The 27987-nt window shown below is 60.3% G+C and overlaps 1 protein-coding gene across 6 annotated transcripts; it reads left to right on the top strand.

Annotated features, from left to right (window-relative positions):
- Nucleotides 1-84: 84 nt before the first annotated feature.
- On the top strand, nt 85-27302 carry ABCA7 (ATP binding cassette subfamily A member 7). 6 transcript variants are annotated; one of them, XM_030796014.1, is made up of 47 exons: nt 85-178; nt 1214-1416; nt 1499-1592; nt 1819-1960; nt 2052-2164; nt 2303-2385; nt 2733-2813; nt 3080-3290; nt 3372-3511; nt 4074-4190; nt 4925-5092; nt 5354-5583; nt 7095-7271; nt 7641-7863; nt 8019-8217; nt 8297-8425; nt 9659-9769; nt 10030-10201; nt 11201-11332; nt 11435-11574; nt 11730-11867; nt 12537-12721; nt 12809-12881; nt 14496-14698; nt 14957-15005; nt 15175-15279; nt 15361-15515; nt 15744-15868; nt 15954-16052; nt 16272-16526; nt 17076-17108; nt 17234-17411; nt 17498-17667; nt 18061-18238; nt 18468-18583; nt 19064-19208; nt 19296-19419; nt 19800-19929; nt 20002-20122; nt 20205-20267; nt 22993-23099; nt 23380-23521; nt 25288-25422; nt 25504-25607; nt 25904-25996; nt 26673-26913; nt 27012-27302. In XM_030796014.1, exons 2-47 carry the CDS (start codon nt 1351-1353, stop codon nt 27165-27167), a joined length of 6351 nt encoding a protein of 2116 aa, XP_030651874.1. In that variant the 5' UTR covers nt 85-178; nt 1214-1350; the 3' UTR covers nt 27168-27302. The 6 variants fall into 6 exon arrangements, with proteins under 6 accessions (XP_030651874.1, XP_030651872.1, XP_030651875.1 ...); XM_030796012.1 differs by having other exon boundaries at nt 7996-8217; nt 8297-8498; XM_030796013.1 differs by having other exon boundaries at nt 118-178; nt 1344-1416; nt 7996-8217; nt 8297-8498.
- The last annotated feature ends 685 nt before the right edge of the window (nt 27303-27987 follow it).

The raw sequence follows: 27987 nt of genomic DNA, 5'->3' as shown, positions 1-27987 counted from the left end.
ACGGAGCAGGCCCGTGAGTGATGGGCAGATCGCCCAATAGCAGCGTGGAGAGTCAGGGGCGTGGCCCGGCGCTGCTACCTGCGCGGGGAAGCTCAGCGCACTTGACTAAGGGGCGTCGCGCTCCCTGCCTGCTGCTGGGCGGAGGGAAGGCGGCAAGAGCTGGGAAGCCCCTGGAACGGTGAGAAGGACTCGGAGAGGGAGGAAGGCCCGAGACTCGAGAATGCGGGGTTGGGGCCGGGAGGGATGCAAGTTCCCTGGGAATTAGGGGGTCCAGCCTCTGACCCTTCCCTTCCTTCCGGTGAGTGTTGACGGCGTCTGAATTGACCACTAATGCTCAACGGGGGCATCCGACATCTGGGACCCTTAAGAGGGCCTTTGCCGATCACACACCTGCAGCCCCCTGCCCGTTAGAACTCCTGCACTCCCCCTTGCCCCGTTTTACAAATGGAGAAACTGAGGCCGCTCCCCCAGATCCTAAGTCCCAATTGATGTAAAGGAAAGAACCCTGGCGTAAGGGTCTGGGTCCGAGGTCCCAGTTCCGGCCTGGTCACCTTTAGCAACTTCCTGCCCTTCTGTCAGCGTCAGATTCTCCATCTGTGTCAGAGGTGGACCGGCCCAAGGAAAAGAGATCAGGAATCGCTGGCTCCAGGAGTCTTTATCCCAGCCCCTTCGCCTGACTCCTTCTCTGGCTCCCGCGATCCCTCTGAGCGATCAATGCTACATAAGGTGTGGGCAGAGCTGGGGTCGTGCCTTCAGCTGTGCGACTGCCTGTCTCTCTGGGTGCCTGCGTTTGCTTTCTTGGGCCTCGGTGTCGACTTCTGTAGAGTAGGGTGATAGTCCAGCACTTCCGCTGGGCGTGTGAAATGTCCAGCACTGCCAATATTCGTTGCTATTGTCTTCGGAGAACAGTGAGGGGAAAGGAACCCTTGCCTGGGCTGGACCAGGCAGGAGGCTGCGGGTCAGGACAAGGAAGAGGCTTCCAGGTGAGGCTTGGGGTGGAGCCTGGTGACGAAAGCGTTAAGCCCAAACTCGGTCCCTGGAGGATTAGAGGATGGTCTTTAAGTCCCCAGCTGTCAGCCCTGCTCAGAGCGACAGTCCTGGCAGCCAATCAGATGCGAGGACGGCTGCGGGTTGAGCTCCCATTGGTTTGCTCCACCCCTGGGGTATCGGAGCCCCTTTATCAAGTGACTACTGTTTGCCTCGCTCTAATCAGAGCTTCCAGGAACCCTGCGCTGTGAGATAGAGGAATGAGGGTCAGAAAGGGGCAGGGAGTTGCCCGCAGCCGCACCGCACGTCTTCAGCCCGACCGTTGTCCTGACCTCTCTGTCCCGTCCCCTGTCCAGTCTCACCATGGCCTTCTGGACACAGCTGATGCTGCTGCTCTGGAAGAATTTCATGTATCGCCGGAGACAGCCGGTAACGCCCCAGTGTGCGGCCAGGGCCGGGTGGGCAGGCAGCCCCCACTGTCCCCCACCATCTCCCACCTATTCTCCCCCAGGTCCAGCTCCTGGTCGAATTGCTGTGGCCTCTGTTCCTGTTCTTCATCCTGGTGGCTGTTCGCCACTCCCACCCGCCCCTGGAGCACCATGAATGTGAGCCCCCCAGGGACCAGGCACTTTGTGTGTGTAGGGGAAGGCAGATGGGTCACCCATGCACAGGGATCCCCAGTACATGTCAGGGAGCCTTCACCAGACCGCCAATACATGGCATGGGAGTGAGCTCTCCATCGCTGGAGGCATGCAAGCAGTGCCGGGCGACCCGATGGGGGTAGAGTCAGGCAGAGTCCACAGGGCCTCAGCACCAGGCATCTCCCCGCAGGCCACTTCCCCAACAAGCCACTGCCATCGGCGGGCACCGTGCCCTGGCTCCAGGGTCTCATCTGTAATGTGAACAACACCTGCTTTCCGCAGCTGACACCGGGCGAGGAGCCCGGGCGCCTGAGCAACTTCAACGACTCCCTGTGAGCCAGAGGCAGTGGGTGCGGCCAGCCTGCAAACTCGGGGCTGCAGTGCCCGCCGGAACCCCACCTCCTGCCCTCTCTCTGTCTCCAGGGTCTCCCGGCTGCTAGCCGATGCCCGCACTGTGCTGGGAGGGGCCAGTGCCCACAGGATGCTGGCTGGCCTAGGGAAGCTGATCGCCACGCTGAGGGCTGCACGCAGCACGGGTGAGGAGGCCAGGGGGCCTCTGGCAGGGCTGAGCTCTGAGCCTCAACTTGCCGGGCCGTGAAATGGGCACAGGGTGGGGGTGGGTGCCTCAGGCTAACGTCCTCCCAGCCCCATGCTCCCGTGCGCTCCTCCCCCAGCCCAGCCTCAACCAACCAAGCAGTCTCCGCTGGAACCACCCATGCTGGATGTTGCGGAGCTGCTGACGTCACTGCTGCCTACGGTAGGGTGTGGGGGCGGGACTGCGCTGACTTCCTGGGACACTGCACTGGGGATGTCCTGGCACTGCCCCACCCCGGGCCAAGGACCTCCTGTTCCAGGCATCCAGGCTGTCCCTGGTCCCTGCAGTGATGCTGCTTGTCCTGTCTGGGCCCAGACAGAGTGTGTCTGACTCGGTGATGAAGACTCGTCTGTGAGATCTCGAATGAGTCCCTTTGCCTCTCAGAGCCTCAGTTTCCCTATTTGTAAAGTGGGGGCTATGATAGTATGGTCTGCCTGGGAACTGGCCAGAGCGCTGGACCCCTAGTGAGAGCTCAAAGTCATTGTCACCCTTGTGGTCTTTCTCCCCAGGAATCCCTGGGGTTGGCACTGGGTCAAGCCCAGGAGCCCTTGCACAGCTTGTTGGAGGCAGCTGAGGACCTGGCCCAGGAGGTACCAGGCCCCACTCATCCTCAACCCCCATGGAGGCAACGTTGGCAGGCAGCCTGCGCCGGGAGGGTCTGGGGCAGCCTGATCCTGGAGGGTCTGGGGCAGCCTAATCCGGGAGGGTCTGGGGCAGCCGGGGCACTTCCCTTGGGTGGGTTTTCAGGAGAATTAGACAGCAAGAGAGGGAGAGGCTGCCCCTGGCCCAGTGCCCTGCCCTGGTTAGGGCTTGGAGGTGGGATCGTTGCCAGCTCCGTCTGGTAACCTCTCTCCAGCTCCTGGCGCTACACAGCCTGGCGGAGCTTCAGGCACTGCTGCAGAGACCCCGAGGGACCAGTGGCCCCCTGGAGTTGCTGTCAGAGGCTCTCTGCAGTGCCAGGGGACCTAGCAGCACAGTGGGCCCCTCCTTCAACTGGTACGAGGCTAGTGACCTGATGGAGCTGGTGGGGCAGGAGCCAGAAACGGCCCTGCCAGACAGCAGCCTGAGTGAGTGACTGACCTCAGTTTCCCCTCTTGGGAAGTGGAACTGTGGGCAGGGGCCAGGGCCTCATGGCACCCCCATCCCAGGCCCCGCCTGCTCGGAGCTGATTGGAGCCCTGGACAGCCACCCGCTGTCCCGCCTGCTCTGGAGACGCCTGAAGCCTCTGATCCTGGGAAAGCTGCTGTTTGCACCAGATACACCTTTTACCCGGAAGCTCATGGCCCAGGTGGGGGCAGTCTGGATGCTAGGGTGGGAGGTTGGCCGCCAGAGCCCATCCAGTACCCTCAGTCCAGGTGGGCCAGGGCCAGGCTGGAGGGTCACGGAAACTGGGCTTGAAGAAGTAGGAGTGGCCGGGCACGGTGGCTCACGCCTGTAATCCCAGCACTTTGGGAGGCCGGGGTGGGCGGATCACGAGGTCAGGAGATCGAGACCATCCTGGCTAACACGGTGAAACCCTGTCTCTACTGAAAATACAAAAAATTATCTGGGCGTGGTGGTGGGTGCCTGTAGTCCCAGCTACTCAGGAGCCTGAGGGGGGAGAATGGCCTGAACCCGGGAGGCGGAGCTTGCAGAGAGCTGAGATCGCGCCATTGCACTCCAGCCTGGGTTACAGAGCAAGACTCCGTCTCAAAAAAAAAAAAAAAAAGAAGTAGGAGTTAGCGGATGGAGGGGGATCAGCATGTGTGGAGGATCAGAGGCACCCGCAGGAGGACGGCAGAGGGGGCAGGGGGTGGGCAGGGGTCCTCAGAGGAGGAGAGGGTCATCAGTGGAGGGGGTGCTGTCCACAGGTGAACCGGACCTTCGAGGAGCTCTCCCTGCTGAGGGATGTCCGGGAGGTGTGGGAGATGCTGGGACCCCGGATCTTCACCTTCATGAACGACAGTTCCAATGTGGCCGCGCTGCAGGTGTGTGGGGGGGCTGGGGAGGTGGGATGTGGCTCCCCAGTGAGGAGGATAGACAGGCCCGGTGGATGGGAAGGTGGGCTCCGTGCAGACCCCCACTTTTTTTTTTTTTTTTTTTTGTGATGGAGTCTCCCTCTGTCGCCCCAGCTGGAGTGCAGTGGCGTGATCTCGGCTAACTGCAACCTCCGCCTCCCAGGTTCAAGTGATTCTCCTGTCTCACCCTCCCGAGTAGCTGGGACTACAGGCGCCCACCACCACGCCTGGATGATTTTTTTGTTATTTTTAGTAGAGACGGGGGTTTAACCGTGTTAGCCAGGATGGTCTCCATCTCCTGACCTCGTGATCCACCCGCCTTGGCCTCCCAAAGTGCTGGGATTACAGGTGTGAGCTACCACGCCCTGCTTTTTTTTTTTTTTTTTTTTTTAAAGAGATGGAGTCTCACTCTGTTGCCCAGGCTAGACTGCAGTGGTGAGATCTTGGCTAACTGCAACCTCTGCCTCCCGGATTCAACCAATTCTGCTTCAGCCTCGCAAGTAACTGGGATTACAGGCATGTGCCACCACTCCTGGCTAATTTTTGTATTTTTAGTAGAGACGGGCTTTCACCATGTTGGCCAGGCTGGTCTCGAACTCCTGACCTCAGGTGATCCGCCCTCCTCGGCCGCCCAAAGTGCTGGGATTACAGGCGTGAGCCACTGCGCCCCACCCAGACTCTCACTTTCACCTGCGCCCCCCCAGCGGCTCCTGCAAATGCAGGACGAAGGAAGAAGGCAGCCCAGACCTGGAGGCCGGGACCACACGGAGGCCCTGCGATCCTTTCTGGACCCTGGGAGCGGTGGCTACAGCTGGCAGGACGCACATGCTGATGTGGGGCGCCTGGTGGGCACGCTGGGCCGAGTGACGGAGGTGAGGGCCCGTCCACCTGCGGGGTCTGTTTCAGTGGGGAGGCAGGGCCCATCCTAGTGTTCCCGCCCTGGTGTTCCCAGGGGGAGGCGGGCCCGGCCCTAGTAAGAGCCTGGGATTTGTAGAGACGTCAGGAGGGAGCCGGCCCCACACTGGGCCTACGAGGGGCAAACATGGCCCAGCCCCGAGGTCCAGAGGGAGGAGCCGAGTGGTCTAGGAGGCAGGCGGACTCCAGAGCCTAGGACTCACTCCCCCATCCTACAGTGCCTGTCGTTGGACAAGCTGGAGGCGGCACCCTCAGAGGCAGCCCTGGTGTCGCGGGCCCTGCAGCTGCTCGCGGAACATCGATTCTGGGCCGGCGTCGTCTTCTTGGGACCTGAGGACTCTTCAGACCCCACAGAGCACCCAACCGCAGACCTGGGCCCCGGCCACGTGCGCATCAAAATCCGCATGGACATTGATGCGGTCACGAGGACCAATAAGATCAGGGACAGGTCAGGCGAAGGAGGGAGTGGGGGGGGAAGGAGGGACTGGGCGGGGCCAAGAGCGTGGTGGGTGGGGCCAGGCGGCATTCAGCCTATTGGAGACCATGATAGACAGGATCTGGGCTGTATCAACAGTGGCATGGTAGCCAGAGCCCAAGGCTCCTTAGACCAATAGGGGCCCGTGATAGGCGGGTCCTAGGTGCATGAGGGGCGTGGCCATGGGCCTGAGATAAGATGAGAGCAGGCATAGGTTGAGGGCAGTGGTGGGCGGAGCCAGGTGTGTTATTAGGCTCCTGGAATAAGGGTGGAGCTAAAATTGCACCGGGGGCTGAGTACAGTAGATTCTGCGTGTTATCTCAGAACTTTGGGAGGCCAAAGTGGGAGAATCTCTTGAGGACACGTATTCGAGACTAGCCTGGGCAACATAGTGAGACCGCCTCTCCGCCTGACCCCCACCCACCAACCTCACGAAAATGTCTTTAAAAATTAGCCAGGTGAGGCCGGGCACAGCGGCTCACGCCTGTAATCCCAGCAATTTGGGAGGCCGAGGAGGGTGGATCACGAGGTCAGGAGATCAAGACCATCCTGACTAACACGGTGACACCCTGTCTCTACTAAAAAAAAAAAGTACAGGCCGGGCGTGGTGGCTCACGCTTGTAATTGCAGCACTTTGGGAGGCCGAGGCGGGCGGATCACGAGGTCAGGAGACCGAGACCACGGTGAAACCCCGTCTCTACTAAAAATACTAAAAAATTAGCCGGGCGTGGTGGCGGGCGCCTGTAGTCCCAGCTACTCGGAGAGGCTGAGGCAGGAGAATGGCGTGAACCCGGGAGGCGGAGCTTGCAGTGAGCCGAGATTGCGCCACTGCACTCCAGCCTGGGCGACAGAGCGAGACTCCGTCTCAAAAAGAAAAAAAAAAAACAAAAAAGTACAAGGCCGGGCGCAGTGGCTCATGCCTGTAATCCCAGCACTTTGGGAGGCCGAGGCGGGCGGATCACGAGGTCAGGAGATCGAGACCATGGTGAAAGCCTGTCTCTACTAAAAATACAAAAAATTAGCTGGGCGCAGTGGCGGGCGCCTGTAGTCCCAGCTACTTGGGAGGCTGAGGCGGGAGAATGGCGTGAACCCCCGCCCCAAAAAAAGTACAAAAAATTAACCGGGCGTGGCAGCACGCGCCTGTAGTCCCAGCTACCCGGGAGGCTGAGGCAGGAGAATCGCTTCGTCCCGGGAGGCGGAGGTTGCAGTGAGCCGAGATGGCGCCACTGTACTCCAGCCTGGGCGATAGAGCGAGACTCCGTCTCAAATAAATAAATAAATAAAATTAGCCAGGCGACTTGGGAGGCCGAGCTGGGGGGATCGTTTGATCCCGGGAGGTCAAGGCTGCAGTGAGCTATGATTGCAGCTCTTCACTCCAGCCTGGGCGACAGTGCAAGACCCAGTCTCAGAAAAAAGTTATTCACGGTGGGGGCCCGGGAGTTTCTAGCCCTTCCCTACAACCGGCCACCATGCCCCTCTCGCAGGTTTTGGGACCCTGGCCCAGCCGCGGACCCCCTGACCGACCTGCGCTACGTGTGGGGCGGCTTCGTGTACCTGCAGGACCTGGTGGAGCGCGCAGCCGTCCGCCTGCTCAGCGGCGCCAACCCCCGGGCCGGCCTCTACCTGCAGCAGATGCCCTATCCGTGCTATGTGGACGACGTGTGAGCTCTGGCACCCCTCCCCGCTCTTCCCCGCGGAGGGAAGGTCCCGGGTGTGGGGGTGGGCCCGGGCTCTGTTGGGAACCTTCCTGCGGTCCAGGCTGCGAACTTTGCACCTTTACACCACTCCACGTGACCTGCTGCAGCGGGAGGAGCAGGGGACTCTGAGGGTCTGGGGGCCCCTGGCACAGGGAGAGCCTGGCCTGCGCTGATGCGTGAGAGCCAAAGGCTGGCTGGATCAGGGTCCAAGAAACAGGGAGGCGAATCTTCTCGCCTTGAGATCCCGGGACACGAACCAGTCGTGCCAGATGGTGGGCGGAGGGCGGATCTGCAGAGGGTCTCCAGCCTCCACCCCAGCCGTCCCCACCCCAGGTTCCTGCGTGTGCTGAGCCGGTCGCTGCCGCTCTTCCTGACGCTGGCCTGGATCTACTCCGTGACACTGACGGTGAAGGCCGTGGTGCGGGAGAAGGAGACACGGCTGCGGGACACCATGCGCGCCATGGGGCTCAGCCGCGCGGTGCTCTGGCTAGGCTGGTTCCTCAGCTGCCTCGGGCCCTTCCTGCTCAGCGCCGCGCTGCTGGTTCTGGTGCTCAAGGTGGGCGCGCCTCGGCCTGCCCGGCTGCAGAATGGGTGCGCGGGAGGGTGGCAGGCAGGGGCGGCCCCGCGTGGGTGCGCGCCCCCAGGCCAATCCAGGAGCTGGACCCTGAGCTCCCGTCGCCTCCAACAGCTGGGGGACATCCTCCCCTACAGCCACCCGGGCGTGGTCTTCCTGTTCTTGGCAGCCTTCGCGGTGGCCACGGTGACCCAAAGCTTCCTGCTCAGCGTCTTCTTCTCCCGCGCCAACCTGGCTGCGGCCTGCGGCGGTCTGGCCTACTTCTCCCTCTACCTGCCCTACGTGCTCTGTGTGGCTTGGCGGGACCGGCTGCCCGCGGGTGGCCGCGTGGCCGCGGTGAGAGCCGGGTCGGGTCGGGCGTGGATGGGGGACACCCCCCACTTTGGCCGCTCACTGACCTCCCGCTTTTCCGCAGAGCCTGCTGTCGCCCGTGGCCTTCGGCTTCGGCTGCGAGAGCCTGGCTCTGCTGGAGGAGCAGGGCGAGGGCGCGCAGTGGCACAATGCGGGCACCCAGCCCACAGCAGACGTCTTCAGCCTGGCCCAGGTCTCTGGCCTTCTGCTGCTGGACGCGGCGCTCCACGGCCTCGCCACCTGGTACCTGGAAGCTGTGTGCCCAGGTGGGCCGTAGGATGCGGGGCTCCGGGCCGGGCCGGGTCGCACCTGCTTTGCGGGAGGCTGAGCTAGGGGTGTGGCCTCCAGGCCATTTGGGGGTGGGGGGCGGCTACGCATGCAGGTGGCTGCATTGGAGGGGCGGGGCCTGAGGCAGGTGGGCGGGGTTTCTTGGCCGCCTCATACCTGGACGCCCTGATTCCAGGTGTGTGGCCAGAAGCTGGCACAGTCGCTGGGCAGTGTGGCTCACGCTTGTAATCCCAGCACTTTGGGAGGCCAAGGCAGGAGAATCGCTTGAGCCCAGGAGTTTGAGACCAGGCTGGGCAATATAGTGAGACCTCATCTGCAGAAAAGTTAGCTGAGCACGGTGGCAGGCGCCTGTAGTCCCAGCTACTCGGGAGGGTGGGGTGGGAGGATCACTTGAGCCCAGGAGGTTGAGGCTGCAGTGAGCCGTGATCGCACCAGCCTGGGCAACAGAGTGAGACCCCCATCTCTAAAAAAAAAAAAAAAAGCTGGGCTGGGCGCGGTGGCTCACGCCTGTAATCCCAGCACTTTGGGAGGCCGAGGCGGGCGGATCATCTGAGGTCGGGATTTCGAGACCAGCCTGGCCAACATGGAGAAACCCCGTCTCTACTAAATATACAAAATTAGCCGGGTGTGGTGGTGGGTGCCTGTTTCCCAGCTACTTGGAAGGCAGAGGCAGGAGAATTGCTTGAACCCCGGAGGCGGAGGTTGCAGTGAGTGGAGATCGCGCCACTGCACTCCAGCCTGGGCAACAAGAGTGAAACTCCGTCTCAAAAAAGAAAAAACAAGGCCGGCGGGGTGGCTCACGCCTGTAATCCCAGCACTTTGGGAGGCCGAGGCGGGCGGATCACGAGGTCAGGAGATCGAGACCATCCTGGCTAACATGGTTAAACCCCATCTCTACTAAAAATACAAAAAATTAGCTGGCCGTGGTGGCGGGCGCCTCTAGTCCCAGCTACTCAGGATGCTGAGGCAGGAGAATGAGGTGAACCTGGGAGGCGGAGCTTGCATTGAGTCGAAATCACGCCACTGGATTCCAGCCTGGGGACAGAGCAAGACTCCGTCTCAAAAAAAAAAAAAAAAAAAAAACACTGGCACACTCCGGGGTGGTGGGCTAAGCAATAACCAGCACCCCTCCCCCCAGGCCAGTACGGGATCCCTGAACCATGGAATTTTCCCTTTCGGAGGAGCTACTGGTGTGGACCTCAGCCCCCCAAGAGTCCAGCCCCTTGTCCCACCCCACTGGACCCAAAGGGTGAGGCCCTACAAGGCTTAATAGCTGGTTTCCCACTTACATGCCCAGTTCCCCCCCAAAATGAGATTCCACAGATGCCAATGACAATGACCTGGACACCCCAACCCTCACACCTGCCCTGAAGACACTGCAGTCCCCAAGCTCCCCCAGCTTTTATAGGCCCCGGCCCAGCAGGTCCCAGATTCCACAGCCCAGCTCTGTGGGACTTGCAGGCCCCGGGACCCCCATGAACTCTGGCTGAGTCTGCCCCGTCTCTGCAGTGCTGGTGGAAGAGGCACCACTCAGCCTGCGTCCTGGGGTCTCCGTTCGCGGCCTGGAGAAGTGCTTTCCTGGCAGCCCGCAGCCAGCACTGCGAGGGCTCAGCCTGGACTTCTACCAGGGCCACATCACCGCCTTCCTGGGCCACAACGGGGCCGGCAAGACCACCACACTGTGAGCCCCTCGACCACTCCCTCCCTGTGAGCCCCCCACCACTCCCTCCCCGTGAGCCCCCCATCACTCCCTCCCCGTGAGCCCCCCCACCACTCCCTCCCCACGAGCCCCCCACCGCTCCCTCCCCGAGCCCCCCACCACTCCCTCCCTGTGAGGGAGGTAGAGGCTACAGTGAGCAGTAATGGCGCCACTGCACTCCAGCTTGGGCAACGGAGTGAGACCCTGTCTCAAAATAAATAGGCTGGGAGTGCTGACTCACGCCTGTAATCCCAGCACTTTGGGAGGCCAAGGTGGGAGGATTGCCTGAGGTCAGGAGTTTGAGACACAGCCTGGCCAATTTGGCAAAACCATCTCTACTAAAAATACAAACATTAGCCGAGTGTGATGGTGGGCACCTGTAATCCCAGCTACTCAGGAGGCTGAGGCAGGAGAACTGCTTGAACCCTGGAGGCGGAGGTTGCAGTGAGCCGAGACTGTGCTATTGCACTCCAGCCTGGGCAACAGAGCAAGACTCTGTCACAAAAAAATAAAAATAAACAAATAAATAAAAATGAGGCTATCACAGGGTTTTGGATGTAGCATTTAATAGGTGCTCTGTGGCCGGGCGCAGTGGCTCATGCCTGTAATCCCAGCACTTTAGGAGGCCGAGGCGGGTGGATCACGACGTCAGGAGATCGAGACCATCCTGGCTAACACGGTGAAACCCTGTCTCTACTAAAAATACAAAAAAATTAGCTGGGTGTGGTGGTGGGCGCCTGTAGTCCCAGCTACTTGGGAGGCTGAGGCAGGAGAATGGCGTGAACCCGGGAGGTGGAGCTTGCAGTGAGCTGAGATCGCACCACTGCACTCCAGCCTGGGTGACAGAGTGAAACTCCGTCTCAAAAATAATAATAATAATAAATAATTTAAAAATTAAAAAAATAGAAATTAAAAATAGATGCTGTGTAACTGCTGGTGCACTCCATGAAGGGGGCTGCTCTGAGACCCCTCTACCCACAGGTCCATCCTGAGTGGTCTTTTCCCACCGAGTGGTGGCTCTGCCTTCATACTGGGCCACGACGTCCGCTCCAGCATGGCCACCATCCGGCCCCACCTGGGCGTCTGTCCCCAGTACAACGTGCTGTTTGACATGTACGTCTCGGCAGGCCCGGAGTGCAGCAGTGGGAAGGGACTGGACGCCCTCTGGGACTCTGCCTGCCATGTGGGTCATTCTGCTCTGTGCACTGGCCGCAGGCTGACCGTGGGCGAGCACGTCTGGTTCTACGGGCGGCTGAAGGGTCTGAGTGCCACTGTGGTGGGTCCCGAGCAGGACCGTCTGCTACAGGACGTGGGGCTGGTCTCCAAGCAGAGTGTGCAGACTCGCCACCTCTCTGGTAAGCCCATCACCTAGGGACGTCACCTCACAGGGAGGGGGGCTGGGGATTCATCCTGAAGGCAGGGGGAAGCCAGGTACTGAGGTCCACGTGGGTAGGCAACCCTGCCCAAGGCTGGGTGCAACACACTGAGGTCCCTTCCCCACCTCTACCAGGTGGGATGCAACGGAAGCTGTCTGTGGCCATTGCCTTTGTGGGCGGCTCCCAAGTTGTTATCCTGGACGAGCCTACGGCTGGCGTGGATCCTGCTTCCCGCCGCGATATTTGGGAGCTGCTGCTCAAATACCGAGAAGGTAAGAGCTGGGGATTCTGCTTGAGGGGCCAGAAAAGGCTTCTGACAAGGAAGTGCTGGGGATAGGGTTTTGAGGAATGAGTAGGAGTTTGCTACATGTGGACCCCACTTGTCACTATGGCATTTAGGGGCTGCTGCTCAAATACCGAGACAGTAAGAGTTGGGGGAGGCCGGGCGCGGTGGCTCAAGCCTGTAATCCCAGCACTTTGGGAAGCCGAGGCGGGCGGATCACGAGGTCAGGAGATCGAGACCATCCTGGCTAACAGGGTGAAACCCCGTCTCTACTAAAAATACAAAAAATTAGCCGGGCGTGTTGGCGGGCACCTGTAGTCCCTACTCGGGAGGCTGAGGCAGGAGAATGGCGTGAACCCTGGGAGGCGGAGCTTGCAGTGAGCCAAGATCGCGCCACTGCACTCCAGCCTGGGGGACAGAGCAAGACTCCGTCTCAAAAAAAAAAAAAAAAAAAAAAAAGAGTTGGGGGTAGCCAGAGGTTCCCCTGGATTCTGCCTGGAGGGCCAGAAAAGGTTTCCGACGAGGAGGTTCTGGGGATGAGGTTTTGAGGGTTGAATAGGAGTTTGCTTCATGGGGCAGATAACTCCTGGCAGAGGCCCCAGCTCGGGCAAAGACCCGGTGCCCTGATGGTAGTTGTGGGTTGGTCTCCCGTGCCTAGGTCGCACGCTGATCCTCTCCACCCACCACCTGGATGAGGCGGAGCTGCTGGGAGACCGTGTGGCCGTGGTGGCAGGCGGCCGCTTGTGCTGCTGTGGCTCCCCACTCTTCCTGCGCCGTCACCTGGGCTCCGGCTACTACCTGAGGCTGGTGAAGGCCCGCCTGCCCCTGATCACCAATGAGAAGGTGGGGACCGGCCTTCTCCTGACCCCTGACCCCCAGGACTCTGTTCAGCCCTGAAGGCCAAGCCACTTGGTGCCTCTCTGCCCGCAGGCTGACACTGACATGGAGGGCAGCGTGGACACCCGCCAGGAAAAGAAGAACGGCAGCCAGGGCAGCAGAGTCGGTGAGGGCCAGGGTGGGAGACCCAGGGCAGGTGGGCAGTGGGGCGGCTGTGCCTTAACTTGAGGAGGAGGAGGGGGAGGGGGAAGAGGAGGAGGAGGAGGCGGCAGAGGAGGATTAGGCGAGGAGGAGGGGGAGTAGTAAGAAGGGGAGGGGGAGGAGAAGGGAGGAGTGGGTGGGAGAGGAGGAAGAGGGGGAGGAGAAGGGGAGGAGTGGGAGGGAGAGGGGGAGAGGAGGAGGAGGAGGAGGGAAAGGAGGAGGGAGGAGAAGGGGAGGAGTAGGATGGGGAGGAGGAGGAGGGGGAGGGAGAGGAGGGGAAGAGAAGGGGAGGGGTAGGAGGGAGAGGAGGAAGAGGAGGGGGAGGGAGAGGAGGAGAGGGAGGAGAAGGGGAGGAGTAAGGGGGAGGGGGAGAAGAAGGGGGAGGAGTAGGAGGGAGAAGAGGAGGAGAGGAGGGAGAGGAGGAGAAGGAAGAGAATGGGAGGAGTAGGAGGGGGAGGAGTAGGAGGGGGAGGGAGAGGAGGGGAAGCAGAAGGGCAGGAGTAGGAGGGAGAGGAGGAGGAGGGGGAGGGAGGAGGAAGAGGGGAGGGAGAGGAGGGGAGGAGAAGGGGGAGGAGTAGGATGGAGAGGAGGAGGGGGGAGGGAGAGGAGGAGGGGGGAGGGAGAGGAGGAGGAGGGGGAGGGAGAGGAGGGAGAGGAGAAGGGGAGGAGTAGGAGGGAGAGGAGGAGAAGGAGGAGGGGGAGGAGTGGGGGGAGGGGAGAAGGGGGAGGAGTAGGAGGGACAGGAGGAGGAGGGAGAGGAGGGGGAGAAGAAGGGGAGGAGTAGGAGGGGGAGGGGAGGAGAAGGGAGAGGAGGAGGGGGATGGGGAGGAGGAGAAGAGGAGGGGGAGGAGGAGGGGAGGAGTAGGAGGGGGAATGGGGAGAAGGAGAACGAGGAGGAGGGGTAGGAGGAGGGGGAGGAGGAGGGGAGGAGTAGGAGGGGGAATGGGGAGAAGGAGAACGAGGAGGAGGGTAGGAGGAGGGGAGGAGGAGGACAGCACTCGAGAACCTGAGACGATGCCCCCATCCCTGGGCTGAGCCAGAACCATGAGACGAACTTGAACACTGACCCCACCTTTAACTCAACCAGGGCTGAGGCCAGAGATGAACCTACCCCTGACCTCCGCCCTAGGTCCAGCACTGCGGTCAAGATCTCTTTTTGTTTGTTTTTGAGTCTTGCTCTGTCGCCCAGGCTGGAGTGCAGTGGTGTGATCTCGGCTCACTGCAATCTCTGCCTCCTGGGTTCAAGCGTTTCTCCTGCCTCAGCCTCCGGAGTAGCTGGGATTACAGGTGGGTTCCACCATGCCTGGCTAATTTTTGCATTTTTGGTAGAAATGGGGTTTCACCATGTTGGTCAGGCTGGTCTCAAACTCCTGACCTCAAGTGATCCGCCTGCCTCGACCTCCAAAGTGCTGGGATTACAGGCGTGAGCCACTGCGCCCGGCCGCACCTGGCCTACATTCTTAACCCTGCTCTCTGTCTGCAGGGACAGTCCCCTCACAGGTCACCAATGCCTCTTCCCCAGGGAGACTGGGATGGGGCGTGAGCTGGGGCTCCCTGAAGCACCCCTCTGTCCACGCAGGCACTCCTCAGCTGCTGGCCCTGGTGCAGCACTGTGTGCCCGGGGCACAGCTGGTGGAGGAGCTGCCACACGAGCTGGTGCTGGTGCTGCCCTACACGGGTGCCCATGACGGCAGCTTCGCCACACTCTTCCAAGAGCTAGACGCGCGGCTGGCGGAGCTGAGGCTCACTGGCTACGGGATCTCCGACACCAGCCTCGAGGAGGTGTGAGGCTGGGTGGTGGTGAGGTGGGGCTGGGAGGAGGGCTGCCTGGAGGAGGTGGTGTTTTGAAGGATGAATAGGAGTGTGTTTACGAGCATCAGGGACATTCAGGGAGGAGGCATGGCACATGAGGAGCTTGGTGGCTCAGATGTCCCTTGGGAAGGCCTGGGGGACCCATGGTGTAGGAGGGGTTGGGGGGCTCACAAACCCCCAGGTCTCCCTGTGCGTGTCCAGGCTCTGAGCCCCTGCTTGTCTCCCCAGATCTTCCTGAAGGTGGTGGAGGAGTGTGCTGCAGACACAAATATGGAGGGTGCGGCCGCAGCTCCCTGACCCCTGACCCCAGTCCAGAGTGGGACCAGAGGCCAAGTCCCCATCCCTGGCTTAGTCTGGCTCAAGGCATAGCCTTTACCCCTATACCTGATTCCTGATCCCCCAATCCATGACCCTCAACTTTGACCCTGACCCCGATGGCCCTGCAGATGGCTGCTGCGGGCAGCACTTACGCACAGGCATTGCTGGCCTAGACGTGACCCTGCGGCTCAAGATGCCTCCAGAGGAGACAGCGCTGGAGAACAGGGAGCCAGGTAAGTCCTCCCCAGTGGCCCTGTGGTCCTCCCAGCCACCCCCCACAGCAGTGTGAGCACTGACCCTCTCATCCCTCACAGCTGGGTCAGCCCCAGAGACCCAGGCCCTCCAGGGCTCTGGGCCAGACGCCGTGGGCCGGGCACAGGGTTGGGCACTGACCCGCCAGCAGCTCCAGGCCCTGCTTCTCAAGCGCTTTCTCCTTGCCCGCCGCAGCCGCCGTGGCCTGTTCGCGCAGGTGAGGAGGGCCGGCACCAGGGAGTCGCATGGGAGTCCCTGAGTTCCCTACCCTGGCCGTCCACTCAGTGGCCTAATCCAAACCCTTACCCCCGTGTGTATTCCCAACCTGGAGCACATTTATTGAGGGCACTGGGGAGCCATGGGTGGTTGTAGAGCAGGAGCAGGGACAGGTGCAAGCAAGACTGGAGGGTGGATGGAAGCAGCAGCTGATGGGCTGGTCCCCCAGATCGTGCTGCCTGCCCTCTTTGTGGGCCTGGCCCTCGTGTTCAGCCTCATCGTGCCTCCTTTCGGGCACTACCCGGCTCTGCGGCTCAGTCCCACCATGTACGGTGCTCAGGTGTCCTTCTTCAGGTGGGTGCAGAAGGAAGGGGCTGGTGGCAGGAAGACTACGGACCTGGGGGTACAGCCCTGACCCTACATCTCCCCTCACACACAGTGAGGATGCCCCAGGGGACCCTGGACGTGCCCGGCTGCTCGAGGCACTGCTGGAGGAGGCAGGACTGGAGGAGCCCACCGTGCAGCATAGCTCCAACAGGTGAGGGCGTCTTGTTGGCCTGGACCTTGCCCCTCTCTGGCCTCAGTTTTCCCATCTGGTCCCTGGCCAGGGGGCCTCAAGGGGCACCTGGAGCATCCCCTGTGCCCACCTGGGAGCTGGGAACCTCTGTGGCTCCAGGAGCCTCCAGAAGCTGGGTGCCCACAGACCTGCACCTTGACCCTACAGCGCCCCTGAGTGTGCACAGCCCACTGTCTGCAGGTTCTCGGCACCAGAAGTTCCTGCTGAAGTGGCCAAGGTCTTGGCCAGTGGCAACTGGACCCCAGAGTCTCCGTCCCCAGCCTGCCAGTGTAGCCGGCCCGGTGCCCGGCGCCTGCTGCCCGACTGCCCGGCTGCAGCTGGTGGTCCCCCTCCGCCCCAGGCAGTGACCGGCTCTGGGGAAGTGATTCAGAACCTGACAGGCCGGAACCTGTCTGACTTCCTGGTCAAGACCTACCCGCGCCTGGTGCGCCAGGGGTGAGCCATGCCCCAGGACTCAGTTTCCCTGGCTATAGCGTGGGTCCTTGGGTTGCTGGGGCTGGTGTGGTCCTGGAGGAGGAAGTGGAGGGGTTGGATGCCCAGCTTGGGGCTCCGGGCTGGGAGTCTTTCGTACCTTTCTCTCCTCTTTTTTTTTTTTGAGATGGAGTCTCCCTCTGTTGCCCAGGCTGGAGTGCAGGGGTGTGATCTCAGCTCACTGCAACCTCCACCTCCCAGTTTCAAGCAATTCTCCTGCCTCAGCCTCCCGAGTAGCTGGGATTACAGGTGCCCGCCACCACTCCTGGCTAGTTTTTGTATTTTTAGTAGAGACGGGGTTTCACCATGTTGCCACGCTGGTCTCAAACTCCTGACCTCAGGTGGTCCACCTGCCTTGGCCTCCCAAAGTGTTGGGATTGCAGGCGGGAGCCACCGCGCCCAGATTTCTTTCCTGTTTTTGTCCCACCCTTGACTCTGCGGGCCCCTCTCACCATCTCTCTCTCTGTCCTGCATCACTGTCTCTGCCTGTAACTCTGTCCGTCTCTCCCACAGCCTGAAGACTAAGAAGTGGGTGAATGAGGTCAGGTGAGGAGGGGTCTAGCTTGGGGTCCCCTGCCCCAGTTCCACTCCCATGCCCTCTGCCTGCCCCCTGGGATCTCTCCCGGCACCTCAGCCCTCAGCTCCCCTTCCCTGCCTGCACGGCCCCACAGGTATGGAGGCTTCTCGCTGGGGGGCCGAGACCCAGGCCTGCCCTCGGGCCAAGAGTTGGGCCACTCAGTGGAGGAGTTGTGGGCGCTGCTGAGCCCCCTGCCTGGCGGGGCCCTCGACCGTGTCCTGAAAAACCTCACAGCCTGGGCTCACAGCCTGGATGCTCAGGACAGTCTCAAGGTGGGAACCGGGGAGGCAGGTGGGTGTCCTGTCACAGCAAGGTCCAACCCCATTGCTCTGACCCTATGACCTTGACCCCCACCCAGATCTGGTTCAACAACAAAGGCTGGCACTCCATGGTGGCCTTTGTCAACCGAGCCAACAACGCAATCCTACGTGCTCACCTGCCCCCAGGCCCGGCCCGTCGCACCCACAGCATCACCACACTCAACCACCCCTTGAACCTCACCAAGGAGCAGCTGTCTGAGGCTGCGCTGTGAGTCCCTCCACCCTGCATGTCCTACCCTGCCTCCATTGCTCTGTCGTTTGGGGTGGTGGGAGCTGGATTTGAACCCTGACACACTCTTGCTTTATAAATGGGGGATAGAAACTGTTCCTCTGCTCCCTGAGCCAGGGAAATGGAACCTCCTCAGGCTCAGCGGGCCCCAGCCTCCCCCATACATCCTCGTCCCACCAACCTTTATCCTGCCTGAGACCTGTACAACCTCTGCTGCCAAATCCCAGGCACCCTCATCCCTAAATTGCCCCCACCATCTCTGCCACTGCTGACTGCCCCATAGACCTTTGTCCCATCAATGGCGTGTTCAGCTCTGCTCTGAGCAACCCATGCACCCTCACCCTACAACAGCCCTCATGTCCTCACCTCCAGGATGGCCTCCTCAGTGGACGTCCTCGTCTCCATCTGTGTGGTCTTTGCCATGTCCTTCGTCCCGGCCAGCTTCACTCTTGTCCTCATTGAGGAGCGAGTCACCCGAGCCAAGCACCTGCAGCTCATGGGGGGCCTGTCCCCCACCCTCTACTGGCTCGGCAACTTTCTCTGGGACATGGTGCGGGGGCTGCTTGGACGGGTGGGGGCCCAGCCACTGCTTGCCACTGCCCTGTCTGGCCCCTTGTAGGCAGGGGCTTGTCCAAGATGGCCTGGGTAAAGTCTTGAGGATTGTGGGAGACTTTGTGCCTTCCTACTCAAAAAGCAAGGAGGTCAGGATGGGAACAGGGCTGAGGGTGGCAGTCCCCACCTCTTCACACTGATAAAGGTAACTGCCATCTCCAATGCAGTGTAACTACTTGGTGCCAGCGTGCATCGTGGTGCTCATCTTTCTGGCCTTCCAGCAGAGGGCATATGTGGCCCCTGCCAACCTGCCTGCTCTCCTGCTGTTGCTACTACTGTATGGGTGAGGCCCCCAGTCCCTCAGGGCCTATTCTTACTGCCCCTTACTGCCTTCCCCACTAATGCTGCTGAGATAGAACTCTGCAGTAGCTCCCAAGGAGAGGATATGGAGGTCTGAGGTGGTGCCATGTGTGATCCAATTCAGTGGTGTGCCAAGGTGGCCTTAAAAGCTCATCTTATCCTGGCTCATATTAGTAGAGGCCTAAGGCAGCCCATGCCTGTAATCCCAGTACTTTGGGAGGCCGAGGCAGGAGGACTGCTTGAGGCCAGGAGTTTGAGACCAGGCTGGGCAACATAGAGAGACCCACCTCTAAAAAAGAAAGAAAGAGAGAAAGAGAAAGAGAGAAAGAAAATAAAAAACAGAAATGTGCTTTGGGTGAAAATGTCAATGTCTAAGGCAGAGAAGATGAGAATGGAGATTTTTATTCCTCTCAGGGCTTCTCAGTCTGAGTAGTTACTCCAGTGACTCCTATTGTCCCTTCAGCTGGTCGATCACACCGCTCATGTACCCAGCCTCCTTCTTCTTCTCCGTGCCCAGCACAGCCTATGTGGTGCTCACCTGCATAAACCTCTTTATTGGCATCAATGGAAGCATGGCCACCTTTGTGCTTGAGCTCTTCTCTGATCAGGTGGGGCACCATGAGGCTGGGGCTTGGGCTGGGTTGGGTCGTTGGACTCAGCCTATGACCAACATCCCTCTTCCCGCCCTTGAGCAGAAGCTGCAGGAGGTGAGCCGGATCTTGAAACAGGTCTTCCTTATCTTCCCCCACTTCTGCTTGGGCCGGGGGCTCATTGACATGGTGCGGAACCAGGCCATGGCTGATGCCTTTGAGCGCTTGGGTGAGAACTTCCTGTCAGGTGGGACCATGGCTACAGATAGCTAGCACCCTTGGAGACCTAGAGTTAATTATACAGAGTGGAGAAAAACAGCCCCCCAGGGAGACAGCCAGGGTTCTTAGGTGGCCCTAAGATTGGGCCAAGGTGGAGGTGCAAAAAAGCAGTTACAAAAAGCTCATTCTGTCTTAGATTACATCACAAGAGGCCTAAGGCTGTAATTAAGGGAGGTGATAAAACTTCTGTTTTCTATGCCAGTTAGATTCCAGCTGAGTGGCCTATCCAATTTGTGTTCCTTTCCCTTAAGAATCCAGAGTGACATGAATGGAGAAGGGGCCAGAAACCAAGACTCTCATGGACCCAGTCCCTCCTTTCTATATCCACAGGAGACAGGCAGTTCCAGTCACCCCTGCGCTGGGAAGTGGTCGGCAAGAACCTCTTGGCCATGGTGATACAGGGGCCCCTCTTCCTTCTCTTCACACTACTGCTGCAGCACCGAAGCCAACTCCTGCCACAGTTAGTGAGGTCTACGGAGAGGGTGGCAGGGGCCAAGGACCTACTTTAGGCCCACAAATGTTCTGTCCCCAGGCCCAAGGTGAGGTCCCTGCCACTCCTGGGAGAGGAAGATGAGGATGTAGCCCGTGAACGGGAGCGGGTGGTCCGAGGAGCTACCCAAGGGGACGTGTTGGTGCTGAGGAACTTAACCAAGGTAGGTGTGGTCAGGTCGACTGCTGGGTGGGGGGTGCTCCCACTGGTCCACTCACCTTTCTGAAGGACCTGCACTCTCCCAGGTATACCGCGGGCAGAGGATGCCAGCTGTTGACCGCTTGTGCCTGGGGATCCCCCCTGGTGAGGTGAGTCCAGGGGTGGAGGCCAGGTGCAGGGACAGTGAGAGCCTGCCCTACTGCTTGCCCTGCCTATCATCCTTTACTGAACACCTACTGTGTGCCCAAGGCCGTTTATTGAACAACTACTGTGCATTCACCACCTTTTATTGGGCACCTACTGTGTGCCAATATTTGTGCTCCTATTTTTATTTTATTTTATTATTATTATTTATTTATTTATTTGAGATGGAGTCTCCCTCTGTCACCCGGGCTGGAGCGCAGTGGTGCGATCTCGGCTCACTGCAAGCTCCGCCTCCCAGGTTCACACCATTCTCCTGCCTCAGCCTCCTGAGTAGCTGGGACTACAGGCGCCCGCCACCATGCCCTGCTAATTTTTTGTATTTTTAGTAGAGATGGGGTTTCACCGTGTTAGCCAGGATGGTCTCGATCTCCTGACCTCGTGATCTCCCCGCCTCAGCCTCCCAGAGTACTGGGATTACAGGCGTGACCCACTGCACCCAGCCTATTTTATTTGTTTTTAGAGACGGAGTCTCGCTCTGTCGCCCAGGCTGGAGTGCAGTGGCGAGATCTCAGCTCACTGCAAGCTCCGCCTCCCGGGTTCACGCCATTTTCCTGCCTCAGCCTCCCAAGTAGCTGGGACTGCAGGCGCCCACCACTACGCCCGGCTAATTTTTTGTATTTTTAGTAGAGACAGGGCTTCACCATGTTAGCCAGGATGGTCTCGATCTCCTGACCTCGTGATCCACCCACCTCAGCCTCCCAAAGTGCTGGGATTACAGGCGTGAGCCAGCGCGCCCGGCCTATGCATTTATTTTGAGCCAACAAAACCTCATTAAGCACCTACTGCATGCTTACCTCTATTAAACATACACTGTGCTCACTAAAGAGGTGTACTGAATACTTTTGTGTCCATCAATGTTTATCAAATATCAATAGAATTTATTGGACCCCTATTGTATACACATGTACATCAAGCACTTGTTCACAGCCAACATTTATCAGGCACCTGCTTCGTACCAGTTCACATTCAAGCACCTACTATTTGCAGATGTATTTGCTGTGTGCCACTTATTGGCCACCTACTAGGGCTGGCACACATCTGCAGACAAGTGCTGTTTGTTAGCACGCATTGCAGTATATATATATATATTTTTCGTTTTTTCTTTTGAGATGGAGTCTCACTGTCACCCAGCTTGGTGTGCAATGGCCTAACCTTGGCTCACTGTAACCTCTGCCTCCCAGGTTCAAGCGATTCTCCAACCTCAGCCTCCCAAGTAGCTGGGACCACAGGAACACGCCACCATGCCCAGCTGATTTTTGTATTTTTAGTAGAGATGGGGTTTCACCGTGTTGGCCAGGCTGGTCTTGCACTCCTGACCTCAAATGATCCACCCGCCTTGGCCTCCCAAAGTGCTGGGATCACAGGTGTGAGCCACCATGCCCAGCCTTTTTTTTTTTTTTTTTTTTTTTTTTTTGAGACAAAGTCTTGCTCTGCCACCCAAGTTGGAGTGCAATGGCGTGATCTCGGCTCACTGCCCCCTCTGCCTCCCGGGTTCAGGCGATTCTCCTTCCTCAGCCTCCTGAGTAGCTGGGATTACAGGCACCTGCCACCACACCCAGCTAATTTTTATATTTTTAGTAGAGATGGGGTTTCACAACGTTGGTCAGGCTGATCTTGAACTCCTGACCTCAGGAGATCGGCCTGCCTTGGCTTCCCAAAGTGCTGAGGTTACAGGTGTGAGCCACCGAGCCTGGCCCACAGTATATCTTTACTAAGCATCTACTGTGTGCTGGCCAAGCTCTCCACCTTGGGCTGACTGTACACCCAGCCTAAGTACAGACAGTGTGCCAAGAAACATATGGAGATCTCATGCCCTGATATTTGTTGAGCACTTGCTGCACACGACCTTTATAGGGTACCCACTGTGTGCCAAAAGCCATTCCCTGCTAAGTGACAGCTTTATGCCTCGCTACGTACCCCGATATCTGCCCAGCTCCCCTGGGGCCCCATCCACGGCCTTCCATGTAGACATTCAGAAATCAGAGGTGCCGAGGCCGGGCGTGGTGGCTCACACCTGTAACCCCAGCACTTTGGGAGGCCAAGGCGCGAGGATCACTTGAGATCAGGAGTTTGAGACCAGCCTGGCAAACATGCCAAAACCCTGTCTCTACTAAAAATACAAAAATTATCTGGGCTTGGTGGCACATGCCTGTAGTCCCAGCTACTCCAGAGCCTGAGACAGGAGAATTGCTTGAACCCAGGAGGTGGAGGTTGCAGTGAGCCAAGATAGCGCCATTGCCCTTCAGCCTGGGCGACAAAGCAAGACTCAGTCTCAAAAGAAAAAAAGAGGTCGGGCCCAGTGGGTCACGCCTGTAATCCCAGCACTTTAGGAGTCCAAGGCAGACGGATCACGAGGTCAAGAGATCGAGATCATCCTGGCCAACATGGTGAAACCCTGTCTCTACCAAAAAAAAATACAAAAATTAGCTGGGCATGGTGGCACACGTCTGTAGCCCCAGCTACTTGGGGGCTAAGGCAGGAGAATTGCTTGAACACGGGAGGCAGAGGTTGCAGTGAGCCAAGATCGCGCCACTGCAGTCCAGCTTGGAAAACAAAAGCAAAACTTGGTCTCAAAAAAAAAAAAACCAGAAAGAAAGAAAGAAAGAAATCAGAGGTGCTGGAACCAAGGCCTGGGGTCTCACTGAGCAACATCTGTGGGCATCCCTGTAGTGTTTTGGGCTGCTGGGTGTGAACGGAGCAGGGAAAACGTCCACGTTTCGCATGGTGACGGGGGACACATTGGCCAGCGGGGGCGAGGCTGTGCTGGCAGGCCACAGGTGAGGGGCGCCAGGTAGGGTCGGGTGGGGTAGGGTTGGCCCTGACGTCCTTGTTCTTCCCCACTCCTCCACCTCCCATGCATGGACTGGGCTCACTGCCGCACACCTGCATGGTTTGAGACCCCTGCACCCCTACGTCCCACACGCGGACCAGGCCCTGAGACACTCCTGTCCCTTATCAGCGTGGCCCTGGATGGGTGGACCCCGAGACCCCTGTGTTAGCCACCAGTATGGTCAGGGACTAGCCAGCTCTCTGAGCCCCCGGCACCCCCATCCCCAGCGTGGCCCAGGAACCCAGTGCTGCGCACCTCAATATGGGCTACTGCCCTCAATCCGATGCCATCTTTGAGCTGCTGACGGGCCGCGAGCACCTGGAGCTGTTTGCGCGCCTGCGCGGTGTCCCGGAGCCCCAGGTTGCCCAGGTGAGTCCACTCTGTCCCCACTGCTCTCACCTCCCAGGGCCCGCCCGACCCAGGCCGTGCCCCTAAAGCCTGGCCCAATCCTGCACTCTCTCGCCTTGGCTCCATCCCTGTCCCTGCCCCTGCCCCCAGACCCTGCTTCCTTCCCCTATACCTCGGTCCCCCATCCTGGTCCAATAGGGATGTGGCTAGCCCGCCTCTTTGCCCCGCCCCACCAAGTTCCAACATTCTCATTGGTCCACCCACCTTTCTTCCGCTGCACGTTGCCCCTTTCTGCTTGAGTCTTCCTGCTGTGGCCCTGCCCACTTGCTCCTCTTCTGCCTACCCCCTAGGGCTTCGCACCTTTCTCGCTGGGTTCATGGTCACCTTCTCACTCTGGCTGTTCCCAGTTTGCGGTCCTTTCACTCTCTCTTCCATCTGCTTGGGGGTCTTGTCTTTGCCCTGGCGCGCCCCACCCTCACCCCATCCCACCCCATGCCCTTTCTGGCCCTGCCCCATACCCATGCTGGCTCCACCCACACCATGCCCCGCCCCATATCCATGTTGGCTCCACCCACACCATGGCCCTGCCCATGCCCATGCTTGCTCCACCCATGCTGGCCCCCCAACCTCCCAGCTCCACCCACATCATGGCCCTGCCCCATACCCATGCTGGCTCACCCCCATGGCCCGCCCATATCCATTGGCTCCACCCACACCATGCCCTGCCCATGCCATGCTTGCTCCACCATGCTGTGGCCCAGCCCCATAACCATCCCAGCTCCACCCACATCATGGCCCCACCCCATACCCATGCTGGCTCCACCCACACCATGGCCCCGCCCCATATCCATGTTGGCTCCACCCACACCATGGCCCTGCCCCATACCCATGCTTGCTCCACCCATGCTGTGGCCCAGCCCCATAACCATCCCAGCTCCACCCACACCATGGCCCCACCCCATACTCATGCTGGCTCCACTCACACCATGGCCCTGCCCCACACATATTGGCCCCGCCCCATACCCATGCTGGCTCCACCCACAGTATGGCCCTGCTGAATACCCATCCAAGCTCCACCCACACCATGGCCCCGCCCCATACTCATGCTGGCTCCACCCACACCATGGCCCCGCCCCATACTCATGCTGCCCCCACCACACCACACCATGGCCCCCCACCCCCACCCATACTCATGCTGCCCCCCACACCATGGCCCCACCCCATACTCATGCTGGCTCCACCCACACTATGGCCCCCCCCCCCCCCCCCCCCCCCCCCCCCCCCCCCCCCCCCCCCCCCCCCCCCCCCCATACTCATGCTGGCTCCACCCACACTATGGCCCCGCCCCATACTCATGCTGCCCCCACCACACCATGGCCCCACCCCATACTCATGCTGGCTCCACCACACCATGGCCCCACCCCATACTCATGCTGGCTCCACCCACACTATGGCCCCGCCCCATACTCATGCTGCCCACCACCCACCCACTCATGCGCCCCCCCCCCCCCCATACTCATGCTGCCCCCACCATGGCCCCACCCCATACTCATGCTGGCTCCACCCACCATGGCCCCCCCATACTCATGCTGCTCCACCCACACTATGGCCCCGCCCCATACTCATGCTGCCCCCGCCACACTATGGCTCTGTCCCATTCTCACATTTGCCCTGCCCCATGCCCATTGTGCCCCTGCTCCACGCTCAATGCTGGCCCCGCCACACTGTGGCCCTGCCCCATACTCATCAATATGAGTCCCCATGCCCACTCTGGCCCCACCCCACAGACTGCTGGCTCGGGCCTGGCGCGTCTGGGACTCTCATGGTACGCAGACCGGCCTGCAGGCACCTACAGCGGAGGGAACAAACGCAAGCTGGCGACGGCCGTGGCGCTGGTTGGGGACCCGGCCGTGGTGTTTCTGGTGTGTGGGGGCGGTGCCTGGGTGGGGCGGGGCCTGCGGCGGAGGCGGGGCCTTGCTTATGGGATCTTCCGTGCTCCCCAGGACGAGCCGACCACAGGCATGGACCCCAGCGCGCGGCGCTTCCTCTGGAACAGCCTTTTGGCCGTGGTGCGGGAAGGCCGTTCAGTGATGCTCACCTCCCACAGGTGGGCCGGGCCCGGATGCCCTGGGCTGTGGTTAAGGCGATCCAGGCCTGGAGAGAGAGCCCAAAGCACAAGGCCACAGGGGATGGGGGAGTCCTGGCCCTAGTGGGGCGAGGGCGCCAGGCCCCGGGGTGTAAGGACACACAGAGGTGGGACGCGGCGCCCGGATCAGAACGGTCTGGGGAAGAGTGGGGAGATGTGCACACAGAAGGGTGGTCCAGGCCCGGGGAAGCAGGCAGTGTGGCGCCAGGCACAGGTGGCTCAGGTGTCACGAAGCTCGTGGTGCCGGGTCCCGACAGCATGGAGGAGTGTGAAGCGCTCTGCTCGCGCCTGGCCATCATGGTGAATGGGCGGTTCCGCTGCCTGGGCAGCCCGCAACATCTCAAGGGCAGGTGAGCGGGCGGGGCCTCCAGGCAGGTGTGGGGTGAGGGTGGGCACGTAGGTGGGCTCAGGGGAGAGGCCAGACGTAGAGCCGGGTGAGGAAAGTTTGGCTCCAACTGGAGAGATGGGCAAGGCTTTAGATTGTCCTGCAGGGGTGACTGAGGGGGCGAGACAGGCTGGGGTGTGCTGGGGGCCCAGGACCAGGAGGCGTGAGCCGGGGGCTCTGGGTGGATTTAGAAGACATAATCAGGTGTGCGTTGGAGTAGGTGCAGCCTAGAGAGGTGAGGGTGGGTTGATGGGTGGAGTTAGGGGAGGGCCTGGTTAGTGGGCGGGGCCATAGGAAAGTGGGTGGGGGTATTTATTGTGTGGGCGGGGGTAGAGTGCAAGGGCGAAAGAGGAGTGTCCAAAAGAGGACTCCAGTGGGGTGATAGCTTCGAGAGCAGCCTGGGCAACCTAGGGAGACCCCATCTCTATAAAAAATTTAAAAATTAGCTGTACATGGTGGTGTGTGCCTGTGGTCTCAGCTACGCGGGCAGGGGGTGGCGGGGGACTGAGGTGGGAGGACCACTTGATCGCTAGCGTAGTACAAGTATGAGGCGGGGCCGGAGAGTATTAGGGGCTGGAGAGTGAGCTGAGGTGGGACCTGGGAAAGGCCCGATCCGGTAGCCCTGGCCCCACTCACTGCAGATTCGCGGCCGGTCACACACTGACCCTGCGGGTGCCCGCCGCAAGGTCCCAGCCGGCAGCGGCCTTCGTGGCGGCGGAGTTCCCTGGGGCGGAGCTGCGCGAGGCACATGGAGGCCGCCTGCGCTTCCAGCTGCCGCCAGGAGGGCGCTGCGCCCTGGCGCGCGTCTTTGGAGAGCTGGCGGTGCACGGCGCAGAGCACGGCGTGGAGGACTTTTCCGTGAGCCAGACGATGCTGGAGGAGGTGATCACGGCGCCGGGATCGGGCTGGGGGAGGCAGGCTGGGGGCCAGGACCGTGGGCTGAACGTCCCTCTTGTCCCCTCTGGGCCGCCCACCGCCAGGTATTCTTGTACTTCTCCAAGGACCAGGGGAAGGACGAGGACGCCCAGGAGCAGAAGGAGGCAGGAGTGGGAGTGGACCCCGCGCCAGGCCTGCAGCACCCCAAACGCATCAGCCAGTTCCTCGATGACCCTAGCACTGCCGAGACTGTGCTCTGAGCCTCCCTCCCCTGTGGGGCCACAGGGAGGCCCCGGGAATGGCAAGGGCAGAGTAGAGTTCCTAGGAGCCCTGGACTCAGGCTCACAGAGGGGCTGGTGCCCTGCAGAAAATAAAGAGAAGCCGTGGTGGTGAAAGAGTGTGCATGTGTGTCCTTCAGCCAGGCTGCACAAATGTCCATACAGCTGCCTGCACATGTGTCTGGATATGGCTGGCCCCCTGCAAGCTGAGTGTGCACATATAGGCCAAGTGGCGATTTGTAGGACACAGGTGTGAGCGTGTCTGCAGCTGACCGGACCCCAGCTGTAAATGCCTCTGTGGCCAGCCCAGGAGTTGGGGATGTGAGTGCGGGCCTCATAAGGGCCTGGTCACCATCCCCACGTCCCTGCATGCCCACGTGGGGCTGGCGCCTAAGGGCGGTACCTGTAAGTGCCTGGCCATAAAGTGGGGATGAGGTCAGGGCTCAGGAATGTCCTGGGAAGCTTAGAGGAGCCCAGTGTCCCGGAGCACAGGCCTCCTGGCCGGGCCAGAAGCCCATCCAACGTCCAGCTGACCCTCACCCTCTGATCCTGGCCCTCAGCGCCATGAGCCGGGGGCAAAGAGTTCTCAAGGGTCTGCTGGGCTGGGTTTGCTCTTGGACCCGGGCCTGGAGAGCCAGACTTGGAGCAAGTGGCTGTGGCCTTCATGTCCTGTGCCCTGGAGATCTGCCCCTCCCACCCGAGGTAGGTGGGAATGGGGTTTGGAAAAGGAAAGAGGTTGGGGTTTTGGGATTGGGGGCGGGGTTGTGGAAGGGGACAGCAGGGAGACTTGGGGAGGGGAGAG

Source organism: Nomascus leucogenys, chromosome 17, assembly GCF_006542625.1.
Source record: "Nomascus leucogenys isolate Asia chromosome 17, Asia_NLE_v1, whole genome shotgun sequence".
Taxonomy (NCBI): domain Eukaryota; kingdom Metazoa; phylum Chordata; class Mammalia; order Primates; family Hylobatidae; genus Nomascus; species Nomascus leucogenys.
Note: the sequence above shows the minus strand (reverse complement) of the source record. Positions and strands in the feature narration are given on the sequence as shown.